Here is a 13,360-nt window from a genome sequence, read left to right on the forward strand (position 1 = left end):
CTAAGAGACCAACTCTTTTGTGCTTGTCCATATGAAAGAAAAAGCTTTTGGTCACCTTCCAAAAATGTGGTCTTGAGTGAACTAGACAAGGAGTATATTCTTGGCAAATCTAGGTGCTGTTACTCTTCTATCCAAGTGAACAACTACAGATAATATAACCAATTGCCAAATGGTTAATGCAAAAGTTTTTAGTGTTGAATTTTTGATGAAGTAAAACCTGACTACCTTTAAGGGGACTAAAGTGGCTGAAATGTTCTTAAATGTTTATATAGACATTGCTAAGGATGTAAATGACCATCCTCCCACCTTCCACTCCCAGGCCTTTAGGCTGGCCTGTAATTCTCACTTATTGCTGGATCCCACCCCAGAATTTCTGATTCAGTACTTTGAAGTGAGAATCTGCATGTCTAACAAGTTCCAAATCTGCTGGTCTGAGGACCACACTTTGAGAACCCCTGAGATAGGTAACCGTCTTTGAAGGTGTGTAGATAGAGCCCGTCTTTAATCAGTATTGAGTGGTGTGTAGGAGGTATTATCGGAGGTGGTGCTGTGAGCCTGCAGATGTTGGTGATTAAGGAATTAAGGGTAAGGCCCCAATCACAGAGTTGAGTTAGGGATGGTGGGAGGGGAAGAGCCTGGAGACATAAGAAGGAAATGGGAGTGAAGGGCAGATTGAGGAATTCAAGTGAGAGGGAGAAACCCAGCCTGACACCGATCTCACTGCCATGTGAAGTGATTGCTTTATTGAGTTTGATCGCTGAGGCGGTGACAAGAGCTGTACCTAAAACAGATGGATAAGGCCCTGAAGGTTTTATTGTATCCCCTTCTGTATTAAATAGCAGAAATGGACAAGTTCTTTGAACTTTCATAATGATACTCATTTTCCTTGACAGTGTGTATTAATCGCCAGATGGGGAGCTCTTTCTTTTGGGCAAATAAGGTCATAAAGATAAGCTGTGACAATTAAATGGCCACATTTCTTTTATTTTATCAATATGGTTGGAGTCTAAGTTGAACATAAGATGTACACAGCTTTTTCTTCTTCAGAATTCTAAGATGATTTTTGATGTCTAAGTTCACATGGAAACATCAAGGCAGAAAAAGATGCAACTTTAAAAACCAATTTTCACATTACATTTGATTGTTAAGTAATTATTCAATATATTATTTTGATTTTAAAAATTAGAACCTTGCCATATATAGGTGGGTGATATATGGTCATAAAGTCACTGGGATTCTGCCTTCCACCTATGGTCACTAACAAAAGAATGTCCAAGTCTAGTTTAAAAGCTTACTTAAAAATAACCATTTCAATGAAATAGCAGTAAATACGAATTATGATTCCTCTTTCTATGAAATGTCAAACATTAGGAGAGATAATATTAAAGTTCCCAAATACCTCCATGATAGCAATATTCAGGAAATAATATTTTATGGTAAACATTTTTAATAAACAGCAGCATAAAATAATCAGTGTTTAATATCATCTCTGGTGTGTGAAATACAAATGCATATATCCTCAATATAAAATAAGCTTCTTGTCATTACAATTCCATGCTTGTCTATTTGAAATGCCCATAATAACAAATCAAACATTAAGTAATACAGTGATTAAATGCATGCAGTGAAAATAAGGAAAGATATGATAGGGCGAGACATCTGAATACTGCCATTATATATTTGAAGAAAATCTATACCGAGTTAAAAACAAACAAAGGAAACAAGGAAACAGACCAGATATAAAAATGCAGAGATATATTTCACTTCTGTGATACAAACCATAAACATAGTTTTGTGCAAAAAAGAGAAAAGATCTGAAAATAAAGTCATCTTACAAAACATTGTCCACAAAGCAAAAGATATTTTTCAGTCTGTGAAAAAAATACTATTTTAATACAGAAGGGACTGTGTTATGTAGTATCACAGTGCTATTATAAAATACATTATTACAAGTGGTTTTGAAATTTAGTTTGCTCACCTTAATGACTTCAGTAATTATAAAATGTTTAAAATAAATGTTATAGTTCTTTATAAAAAACTAATTTGAATTTATTTTTTACCCATAGTCATGTTTTTCCAGAGTAGATATCTTACTGGCTCATGGAATGCTACTTTCCCTTTAAGGGACTCCTAGAAAAACTCAGGTTCACTGAAATTGTGTTTACTTAAAATAATAAATATTCTTGGAAAACAATTGATTGTCGTATGATATACAAAACTGTGGTTTGAATCTTCATCATTAAACAGTTGCATAGCAACAAAAGGATACAAATATTCTCCTCTACCTAAAGTTAAGAAATGTAACTTCTGAATCAGCTTATTTATGCCATAAAAATATGTATTAATTTATTTCTGAATAAATCTGAATATAGCCAATTCTTTGTGTTCACAGTACCTATAAGTCCACATTTGTTGTCTGAAGATTCAGTGTTTGGGAAAAATTGCAACACATTTTGGTAAACATATTTCTTTGATTTCTCATCCTAATTGAATTTTTTGTTTTACAAAATTGAAATGTCAACGTGCTTCTAAGTCTCTTACATCCTCCTCATCAAATATCATTTCCAGGAATTACTTTATATCCTGTAAGTCTCTTTATAAGTCTCTTCAGCTGTAAAATAAAAAAATGAGACTTTGAGACATTGCTCTTAGAATAAATGAGTTATTCTTTTAACAGGAGAAAAATCAATCATAACATTCCTTTCTATATAGAACTTGAAACCCATAAGAATTCTAAACTTGGCAGAAGATGGCTAGCAGGTAAGGCATGAGGTGCACATTTGATACCTTCCTTCCTCTAACTAAGGCAAAAATGATCACGTTGCTTCTAGTTACCAGCTTAAAAATTTCAGTTCATGGTTATCTTTGAAGTGAGAACTCAGTACTTGTGTTTTTAAAAATACTGTAACATTTTGCAAATAGAATTCATAGTCTTTGGATTCCAACTAACACTATGAATACATTGTCATAACTCTTGGTGCTAGAATAAAATCTGTGAACATTTCCAGATCAGAAAAAAAAAAAAAGTGAGAGAAACTTTAAATTAACTAGATACTGGTGTCAGAGGGTTTCCTCCTTCCCCAGAGTCCACTGATCATGTGCACCCCCATACCTTAGACAGCGCATAAGCAGGAGGATGCAAGCATGGATGGGCTGGTCTGTAGCCACACCTCTATTCTTCAATGTTATTGGTCCAGGGAAGCTCCTGTGAGGCTGTCCCCATGGGAACCCTTGTTCCTTTCCCATGGATGCCGATCGAGGCCAAGGGGCCATTTTCCTGACTGTGCTGCCTTTGGTGCCTCATTTCTAATGCAACACAGTGAACTATCAACCGGCGGTCAATTTCAGCATCCACATCTAGCCTTATGATCTGATGCCCTATGTTATTTCAAGGGCTTGTGTAAACACACTGTGGAAAAAGCCTTCATGATCAACAGAGGAGACTCACAAAGAGGCACACTTTTCACATTCCCAAAGAAGCCCCACTGTGCAGAAGGCTTCAGGGAAACTTACACTTATGGCTCGTTTCCATCTGGGATTTTAAATCTGGCCTAAAGTTTCCTCACTGATTCTGAACATCACTTCCATACAAACATGCATAGAGTCTAAATTGAATCAACATAATTCCTGAACATCTGTCCTGAAGAAAAGACAGCAGGTAGACAAAAGCTATGGTATATACATTTTGGGGAGAGAACAGTCATGGCAGCCAAAGGTGAATACACAAAGCACCGTTTGACTTTCCTTTTTGGTTTGATACTTAGTCATAAGGTTCGTTTCCTCTTCACTGGTTTGCAGTTTTCAGTACTTGAAACCAGATGTACCAATCCCAGTGGCATGGCCTACACCCTGATGGAGTGTTAATCCCACAATGTTTTTTTTCTGGCTGGTGTTTGCCCGGTTGGTAAGACACAGTTAAACTTCACAGAAGATACTTGTTGCAATGTCTGCTAAATGAGAACCTTACTTTAATAAAAACATTTGAATATAAATCTTTTCTACGACTTTCTAGTTTTTCCTGTGTACCACATTTACAAAAGTTGTGCATTTTACAGTTCTGCAGAAATCATAGATTCGGTGTGTCCATGAATGTTGGAGTCTCCTAGCAAAGATGGTTGCTTTGAGTCTATTTTGTAGGGTTTTTGAGACTTGTTGCCAAAAACGGTGATACCCATTCCACCGGGATGATTCGGAATCGACATGTGTGGTAGTAAGGGAATATTTGCTTCCTGATTTGATCCTGATGAAGGTAGGCTGGTCACATGACCAGTACTAGTCGACCCACTGGCACTGCTCGGGGACCGACTCTTGGGAGGTGGGCAGTGCTGAATCACTCTGGGAGGACCTGCTGGCTGATAGTGGGCAGCTGGAAACGCTGCATATCCAGGAGGTATTGGGTATCCATTGATGGGGATGAATCGCTGGTTCTGAGGTATTGGCGGGCTGATGAAACCAGCAATCTGGCCCTGTGGTGTAATACCCTGGCTCGGGAACATGTAATTGGGATATCTGGGGTTACTGAGATTACTCACTGGGCTGGCACTAAGGGAGGTTGTCTGCGTGGTGGCATTTCCGCCGGAAGGAGTAGTAGAGCTGGTATGACTTGAGAGTCCCTCCCAGGACCGAAGCCGGACGTGAATATCTTTAAATCTTGGTCTCCTGGAAGGAATCTCATTCCAACACTCTGTCATGAGGCTGTACATTCTTGGGGGGCAGTCTTCGGAGCATGGTAACAGCTGTCGTTTTCTCACCATCTCGATCACTTCCTGGTTACTAAATCCATAATATGGCTGGAGTCCAAAACTGAATATCTCCCACAAGACAACCCCAAAAGACCAGATATCTGAATCAGAAGAGAATTTACCATACATGATGGCTTCAGGGGGCATCCAGCGAATAGGCAGCAAAGACTTACTCTGCACCCTGTAGTAATCAGCGGAGTATATTTCTCTGGAAAGCCCAAGGTCTGAAATCTTTACGTGAAGTTGCTCTCCGATTAAAATATTGCGAGCTGCAAGGTCCTTATGGACAAAGAAGTGACTAGACAGGTATTCCATGCCAGCTGCGATCTGAATTGCAATGTGTAGAAAATCTCCATGATCCAGGCTGGATTTTACAGTCCCATCTTCATCACTGCTACAGCCAACGTCTGAATGTGGGGACCGCATGATGAGGAACTCGTGGAGATCCCCCTGATTCATATACTCAAAAAGCATACACACAGGTTGTTCCTGAGTGACAGCCCCTAGAAGGCAGACAATATTGGGGTGGTGTAGTTCGGCCATCAGGGAGGCTTCTTGTTGAAATTCTGTCCATTGCTGGGGGTTGTTATAGTCTTTCAAGGTCTTTATAGCAACTAACTGAGCATGGTCCATGCCTGGGAGATAGAGATGGCCCTTATAGATCTTTCCAAAGGCACATTCACCCAATTCTTCCATAAAACGTACAGCAGAAAGAGGCAGCTCTTTAGCCTTGCTCTGTAGGAAAGAAAGGCAAAGTGTGGTTTAAAACATTTTCTAAGGCAAGACATCCTGGCATCTGAAAGGAGGGGTGAGGCATATTGAGAAAGCTTCTGTACATCAAATTAATCACAACATTGTACATCTAGAAGTCTTTAGAATTGTTGGCTACAACTTAGGCATAGGCAGAGTTTTGTCCACCACTCCCCTATCCCTCCATGCACACCCCCTGCTCCAACAATGGTTTCCTGCCGTTACCTAGAATCTTGCTACTCAAAGAGTGGTCTTGGGAAGAGCAACATTGAAGCTCACTACAAATGCAGACTCTTGGACCCACCTCGGACCTACTGAATCACGATGTGCATTTAACAAGACCCCAGGTGATTCTGGTGAATGTTAGAGTGTGAGAAGCACTGCTGCTGAGGATACAGCCTTAATCCTTAGCCTGGGACCTAAGAGTATTTGTGACCTGGTCTTACCCTTGCTACGCCTCCACATGATGGCATCACTTAGGCCGAATAGGTCTCCTCATTGTCCACATGCAAATGGCATGCATGTTCTTGCCTAATACCTTTGTTCTTCCAACGCTCTCCTATTTCTAAGGTATATATTGAGCTAAAAGCCAGAGAAACCAAAACAAAAGGCTGTTCTGAGGTGCTCATAGTAGAGGTGGGGAGGTTTGGAATGTGCTTCTCTCTACCTATCGAATCCTTGTTCTGAAACTCTCCCTGACCACTCTGTTCTTTGCCTCCTGTGGAATCCCTCTGGCTTTACCGTCTGAATGCCACTATGTGCAGGATGCAGTGAGGTGACTGGCTACACGCTGACCTCCACAGCCACAGTTCAAATTGGAATCCTGCCCTCTCCACTTACCGGCCGTGTGACCCTGGGTACAATATTTAACCACTCTGTGCTTCAATTCCCTCATCTATAAAATGGGATGATAATCGTACTTATCTCATAGGGTTCTTGTGAACTTTTAGTAAGTTAACATTTGCCAAGTGTTCAGCATGATGTCTGGCACATGGTAAGGGCTATTGAACTTTTAGCTATTATTACCTTGCTATTGCTGCTCTTTTTACGAATATACTTTGTCCTCTCAATCATATTTCAAGTTTTTTTTTTTTTTTTTTTGGCTGCACCGTGTGGCATGCGGTATCTTAGTTCCCCGACCAGGGATTGAACCCATGCCCCCTGCACTGGGAGCACGAAGTCTTAACCACTGGACCTCCAGGAAGTCCCCCAGATTTCAGTTTTTTGAAGGGAGCTATTGCCTTTCGAACCAACCGATTATCTCTATGGCTTTGCAAGTGGGTTATTTACTGATTGACCTGAAAACAGACAGGAGAAAGCATCTAGCTCACAATGAAAATAAATATTAAATTGTGTCATTTGATCTTGACAGTAAACATCTATTATGTCATGTGTTTTTACTATTTTTGAAATTCACCTCTGATCTATCCTGACATTTAATCTAATTTGTTAGGGAAAAAGTCATAAAAGCAATGCATTTGTACCTAAACTGATTTTTTAAATAATCCCTTTAAATGCACTTTAAATCCTTATTTTTTTTAAAAAAAGTACTGCTGTGAGTATCCCAATTGAAGCTGATAATTTTGCAAATACATATGGAATTCAGAGCTCTCTGTACACAGTTTAAATCAACAGTTTAGAAAATTAACTAAAAATTTTCTCTAACCCAAACTCTACTAATCTAGAATTCATGATGATTAGCTCTGCTCTAGGCTAATTTTTGCAAGGCAAAATGTCCATTAACCTAATTATAAGTGTAAATAAACTTGTAGCAAAATACCCACTTAAGAGGACAAAATAGAACTGAGAATTTTGAAACATTAATTCCTCCATGCAAATAATATTTCTTATCATCTATAGGTCTCACTAATTTGTTAAAGCAGATTTTATGGGGTTTGTATTTATAAATGTCTTACAGTAAAGTTACTTCTGCTGAAAGTAATGGCAACTTCTTGCTTTAAACATTTAGGCAATTGAAGCTTATTAATACAGTCCTATTAATTATAGTATTGTTTGTAACAGATTAGAAATAACCTAAATGTCTACTTAGTGGAAACTGATTAAATTAATTGTGATGGAGCTAGTAAAAACAATATTATACATTTGTAAGAATATTATACAGTTGTAAGAACAAATGAGGACACTTTCTATGTACTGATATCCAAAATCCTACTACTAAGTTAAAAATAAAAAGCAAAAGAACAGTTAATGCTGTATGCTGCTTTTGTGTGAAAGAGGAGGAGAAAAAGAATGAATATATTCATATTTCTGCCCATAGGCATAAAGAAACTCTGAAAGGATACTCAAGAAACAGCAGTGGTTATTGGGAGGATATGGAGGTGGGAACTGGGGGGAGGGGGGCAGATGTGGGAGATTTTTCACTTTATGCTTTTTTATACTTTTTTGTTTTTGTTTTTGCGGCACGCGGGCCTCTCGCCGTTGTGGCCTCTCCCGTTGCGGAGCACAGGCTCCGGACGCGCAGGCTCAGCGGTCATGGCTCACGGGCCCAGCCGCTCTGCGGCATGTGGGATCTTCCCCGACCAGGGGCACGAACCCGTGTCCCCTGCATCGGCAGGCGGACTCTCAACCACTGCGCCACCAGGGAAGCACTGCTTTTTTATATTTTTGAATTTATGAACCAGGTGAATATATTATCAATTCAAAAAATGAATAATTTAAAAACATATGACCCATCTTTCTATCTGACTGAATCCAGGAAATTTATTCTGCAATCACAATTCCTTCACTGTTTTTCCTTTTGCTTCTAGGGTCAGGATTCTGTGGTTGCTACGAGTTCCTTTGGGAGAACAGAATGTAGGTGATGGGAAGAGTAACCAAGCCTACTTTGTAACTCTTGCAGCCCTCAGATTGATTGTGCTTTCGTGGCCAGAGTAATCCAAAGTGAATTTTTCCCACATGACATTACGACAGGGATTTCCATCAGAACTTTACCTAATGATGTAAATGAATCCAATTTATGTGAAAGTCCCTTGAATGGCATGGTAGGTATTACTTACTTTTTAAAAAAATTTATTTATTATTATTTTTTAATTTTTTTGTGGTACGTGGGCCTCTCACTGTTGTGGCCTCTTCCGTTGCGGAGCACAGGCTCCAGACGCACAGGCCCAGTGGCCATGGCTCACGGGCCCAGCCGCTCTGCGGCATGTGGGATCTTCCCAGACCGGGGCACGAACCCGTGTCCCCTGCATCAGCAGGCGGACTCTCAACCACTGTGCCACCAGGGAAGTCCTTACTTTTTGATTTAAACAGGATCTCTCATGCTTTTGGTGAAAGAGAAGGGTATGGGACTGAGTAATAAACTACTTTCGAGGGAAAGTGGGAATGAGGAACTAAACCCAAGGAATATTAGACTGATCTAATGAGGAGTTAGGACTCTTCCCCCTTCCCCTGCTGAAGCTTAACCCATAGGCAGTGTGGGGTAATTCAAACCATGTAACCTTTGGACTCATACAAATCTGAATTTGCATCTTGGACCTGCCGCTTTCTATTATTAATAGTTAATATTTATATAGCACTTACTATGCGCCAGACACTGTTCTGAGCACTTGACAAATATTAACTCATTTACTATAACAACCCCGTGGGATACGTCCTATATATTACGTGGCTGACCTTGGGTGAGTTTCCTAACTTTTCTGAACCTCTATTTCCATATCTATAAAATAATATAATATCTAGCTTCCATAATTACAGTAGGGATTAAATGCAACAATGTATGAAAGTAATTTCCACCTAATAAGTGCTCTTTAAATCAATTTTATTATCCTTCTTAGGGAAGTAATCCAGAAAGTGGAGTCAATGCAAATGATTTAGATCCATTTACAGCCTTAAATAGCTCTAGATAGTCATCTATAATTCTATGTTTAAAAAACGAATGTTTAAATTTCTTCTTGTTAATCTTTCTCTGTTCTCCTGTAGTTGCTGGTTTTTAAAAAAATTCTTTGGAAATGACAGAGACTCTGTTTTGGAACCCGAGGGCGGGTAAGAATTTGAGTGGACTGTGGTCTGCTCCTCTGAGGATTCTGGAAAATGCAGATGGAGGTGGAGGGAGCAAAGACCCACGTGGAAGAGTGGATGGTGGCAGATGGGAAAGGAAGCAAGCAGGCCAAACTGGTGGGGACTGGAAGAGAAGAGGAGGTGGACGGGACCTTGGCGCTGGCCTGACACATGGCCCCTGGGGCTTCACGGCTAAGAAAGCCGGCTGCATTCCCATACACTGAGGTAAGAAAATTAGTTCTCTGGTATTCACCTTTGGAAGAAGAACTCTTACTCTTGCCATTTTACAGATGGAGAAAGAGGCTTAGAAAAGTATCAAGAATTTTTAGGAGAGCCAATATTGCTGCCCTTGTGTGTACAAGGCCTTCTGTTTGAAACCAGAGAAGCTGGCTGGCTGGCAACCCCAGTTGGACACAGCATGTCTCTGGAGGCTCAGCCTGGGGCCTGACACCTTGCAGGGCTGTGAGGTCAGCCTTCAGTGTGTGGTCACTCTGTGGAATGATAATTGTTCTTCTTTCTCTCTGTTCAGACACATGAAAAAGTATGTTTTGACCCAAAGTGTGTCTTGTCATAGCTCACTAATACCTGGTGGGCCAGACGGCATAGAGTCCCAAATCATCTCCAGCCGACAGAAGGAAGGAATAGTTCATCAGAGCTAGTCAGAACCAAATTTGGGGATTTGCTTTGGAAAAAAAGCACGGAAAGTAACCAAAATGACCAATTTCACAAAACCTTTCCTCGGAACACCTGTGCATCAGCCAGCGTAGAAATACCCAGGAAAAAACTGCTCGGAGCTTGGTTTCAGGGGAACAATTTACACAGTGATTTGCAGTTTTTAAATGCTCAAGTTATTTGGTACAAATGAGTCTTAACTATAGACTCATTTTCAAATTTTACATAAATCCTGACCTAGTTAAAAAATCATAAAAACCCTTAAAGAAGCAGTCAGTAGACTGTATGGTGACGGCAGGAAATTAGCTGTATTGTTGAGGAACAGATGGTTTACATTATACAGACCCTTTAGGCTAAACTTGTTTAGGTCTGGCATATTGTAAATTATATTTTGGTAATGAAAGTGAAATGACCTCTGCTTGACCTCAAGTGGGGTTTGTCTGCTTGAACCAATGTAGTGGAAAACTATGAAAGAAAATGAAGTCATAAAGTTTTGGCAGTTCAATTTTGGCTCATTTCAAGTTAAGGGGTTATAAATCTGTTTAGTTTTTGTTTGACAAGTATTTGTCATACAGGGATGTACAAAATGTAAAGAAGTGTAAAATACACATGAGGCACGATGCCAAAGTAAACCAAGTACAAAGGAAAACTGGAATGAATAGGGTCCTGGGCTCCTATCTCTTTATCACTCCCTCCATTAGTTGAATGACAAGATGGGCTCCGTTTATTATATGCTGTAAGGCAATTAAGTACCTTAAAACTGAAACAGGCTTTCAGTTTAAATGTTAACATTTTTACTTCTCAAAGTAAACACACATCTGCCTCAGTGCGGTTTAAAAAATTATATAATTTTTTCGGGGGGGAGAAAAAGCAAAGTTGATGTAGAAGTTGATACATTATTCTAAAATCCAATTGTGCTTCTTCCCCTAGAAGTTTTTGAAGAACAACTGTGTTCAGGTTTAAATGAGCTCTTCACTGGAGGAAAATGAAGGGAGAATATTTTAGATGTGAGTCCTTAGATGTGAGTCGCTGTGAGTATTGCAGTCCTGTCTAAACAGCTGCTAGAGAGGCCAGGCGGATGTTGGTGGCTTCTCTCACCTGAGTGATGAATACTAAGTGGGGACATGTGCCCCTTTTAGATCCATTAACTTTAGGTATGAAAGCAATGAACCATGGGTAGTTTTTAAAAATTGTAATTATGTAGATGGCAGATGGATAAGGCGGACAGACTCAGTGACTTTATGTCTTTCCACCTCTGGGAAGTTACACCTTAGGTGATAATACACTTGAAATGACTCCTCTGGAGGACACTGCTTGCGACTAAGCTGCCATTTCCTGCTCACTTTTCCTAAGTGACTACCACAGGAAATGAGATGAGTATTCTGTGATGGCCATCAACATTGGCGTGCAGCACGGATCCCGCTCTGTGACTTTTCACCTCTAACCTGAACAGGGCATGACTGATGGCTCTACTTTTGAGTCCAATTTGAAGTAGACACACAGATGAAAAGCAGAGCCACATGAGGGTGGAGGGAACCAGAGCTCAGGGCAGTGCTCTGGGACAGGAAGTTGGCTCCAGCAGCAGGTGCTGGTAAAGGACTGAAGTTCATGTTCCTACAATGGACCCAAACCTCCTCCTATAGTCCTTGCAGCCCCTATACCAGTTCCTTTCCCATTCCTCATGTCCCAAGGCTGCTGCCCTTTTACAAATCTCTTTTGCTATACACATTTGCCGATTCTAGCTGTATACAAGTATCTGTAGGAGAAGAGTGGGTCCCACACAGTGACATTTGTCCTCACCCTATTAGAGGAATAATGAAGCAGGCCCTACTGAAGTTAGGGGGTAAGTTTGGGTAATAGGAGGACATGACCAGGTCTGTTTCTCTTTGAAAGCACAGTTTTCTCTGAGAACTGTATTCCTTGTGGACTTACTCTCTGCATCTCAAGTTGATCAGCAGAGTCTACACCAGAGCAGGCACTGGAATCCCCCAGAGGGCCTGTTAAAACACAGACTGCTAGGCCTCACTCCTAGAGTTTCTAATTCTGTAAGTCAGATTCTGCAGTTCTGACAACTTGCCAGGTGATAAGGATGCTCTGGGACTGGAATAAATGAGAGAACCACTGGAATAAATGAATATGACTTTCAAAAAAAAAAAAAAAAGAGAAAAGAATACAACTTTCTGGATCAGACAGTTACTGAGTGTCTGGTCCCTGCTCCCGGCATGATGAATGACCACAGTGTGTCTGCAGAACCTGATTGAATGATTCTGACTTACACGAGACAGAGACTATACACTGTGCTCCGGAAGATGCTTTGGAAATGCCAGCTAGAGAGAAATGTAAGAGCCGTCGACTGGTATTTCACTGGGTTATATTCTGCATGGCTACTGTCAGAGAGATTCAAGGTTTTGAAATAGAAATCACGTTGTAGCTTGGGCCATGTCATCAGTTTATTATATTTTCATGTGCAGCCAACTGTGTGGGATATATTTTCATAGCTGGTTACCTCAGTCAGTCAATTGATACTATATATACTATGTACCAAAGAGTATACACACAGAATAGTATATGAGAGACCATTTAAGAACCATGAGGAGAGAGGACACAACTCCTATCCTAGATGTTTGTAATTTGAGCTTAGTAATAACTACCATGTATTGAATACTTGCCACGTACCAGACACTGAGATCATAATAATGGCTACGATTTGGGGAGGGGGGGCTGTTTATGTGTTAGGCTATAAGTGCTTTATACATATTAATTCTTTTCATCCTCACAATAACGCTATGAAATTGGTCACTGTGACTATTATCCCCATTTTACAGACAGAGAACCTGAGGAACAGTGGTTAAGTGATCCCACAACTAGAAGGTTGTAAATTCAGACTCCAGGGTCTGTCTTCCTCATGACTACACTACACTCCCTTGTGGGGTCTCTCAATGTTCAATGCATCAACTCATTTAACCCTCATCCCAAATCCGTGAGATTCATACTATGATTTCCCCACTTTATGGATCAAGAAATTAAGGCCTTCAATGGTTAAGTAGCTTGCCTATGGAAGCACAACTATTAGGTAGTGATGTCAAGATTCAGCTCCAGCTGTGTCTGGCTCCAAAGATGAAGCACTTTTCTGGGAAGAAGAGGTAGTTTTCATTTGACCATCAGAAGGCTCCACAATT

At 40.3% G+C, this 13,360-nt stretch overlaps 1 protein-coding gene across 1 annotated transcript in view; it reads right to left on the reverse strand.

The window, feature by feature from the left end:
- Window positions 1–3,244: 3,244 nt before the first annotated feature.
- Window positions 3,245–13,360, reverse strand: part of ROR1 (receptor tyrosine kinase like orphan receptor 1) — a gene marked incomplete at its 5' end in the record, with an annotated part of 407,774 nt that continues 397,658 nt past the window's right edge. Inside the window, one exon of the mRNA XM_082676710.1 lies at window positions 3,245–5,477. Within this exon, the coding sequence (XP_082532836.1) occupies window positions 4,050–5,477 (1,428 nt within the window). The 3' untranslated portion in view covers window positions 3,245–4,049. The remainder of the gene's footprint in view (window positions 5,478–13,360) is intronic.

The sequence above is a fragment of the Grampus griseus genome (genome assembly GCF_964374135.1).
Source record: "Grampus griseus genome assembly, chromosome: 1".
Taxonomy (NCBI): Eukaryota; Metazoa; Chordata; class Mammalia; order Artiodactyla; family Delphinidae; genus Grampus; species Grampus griseus.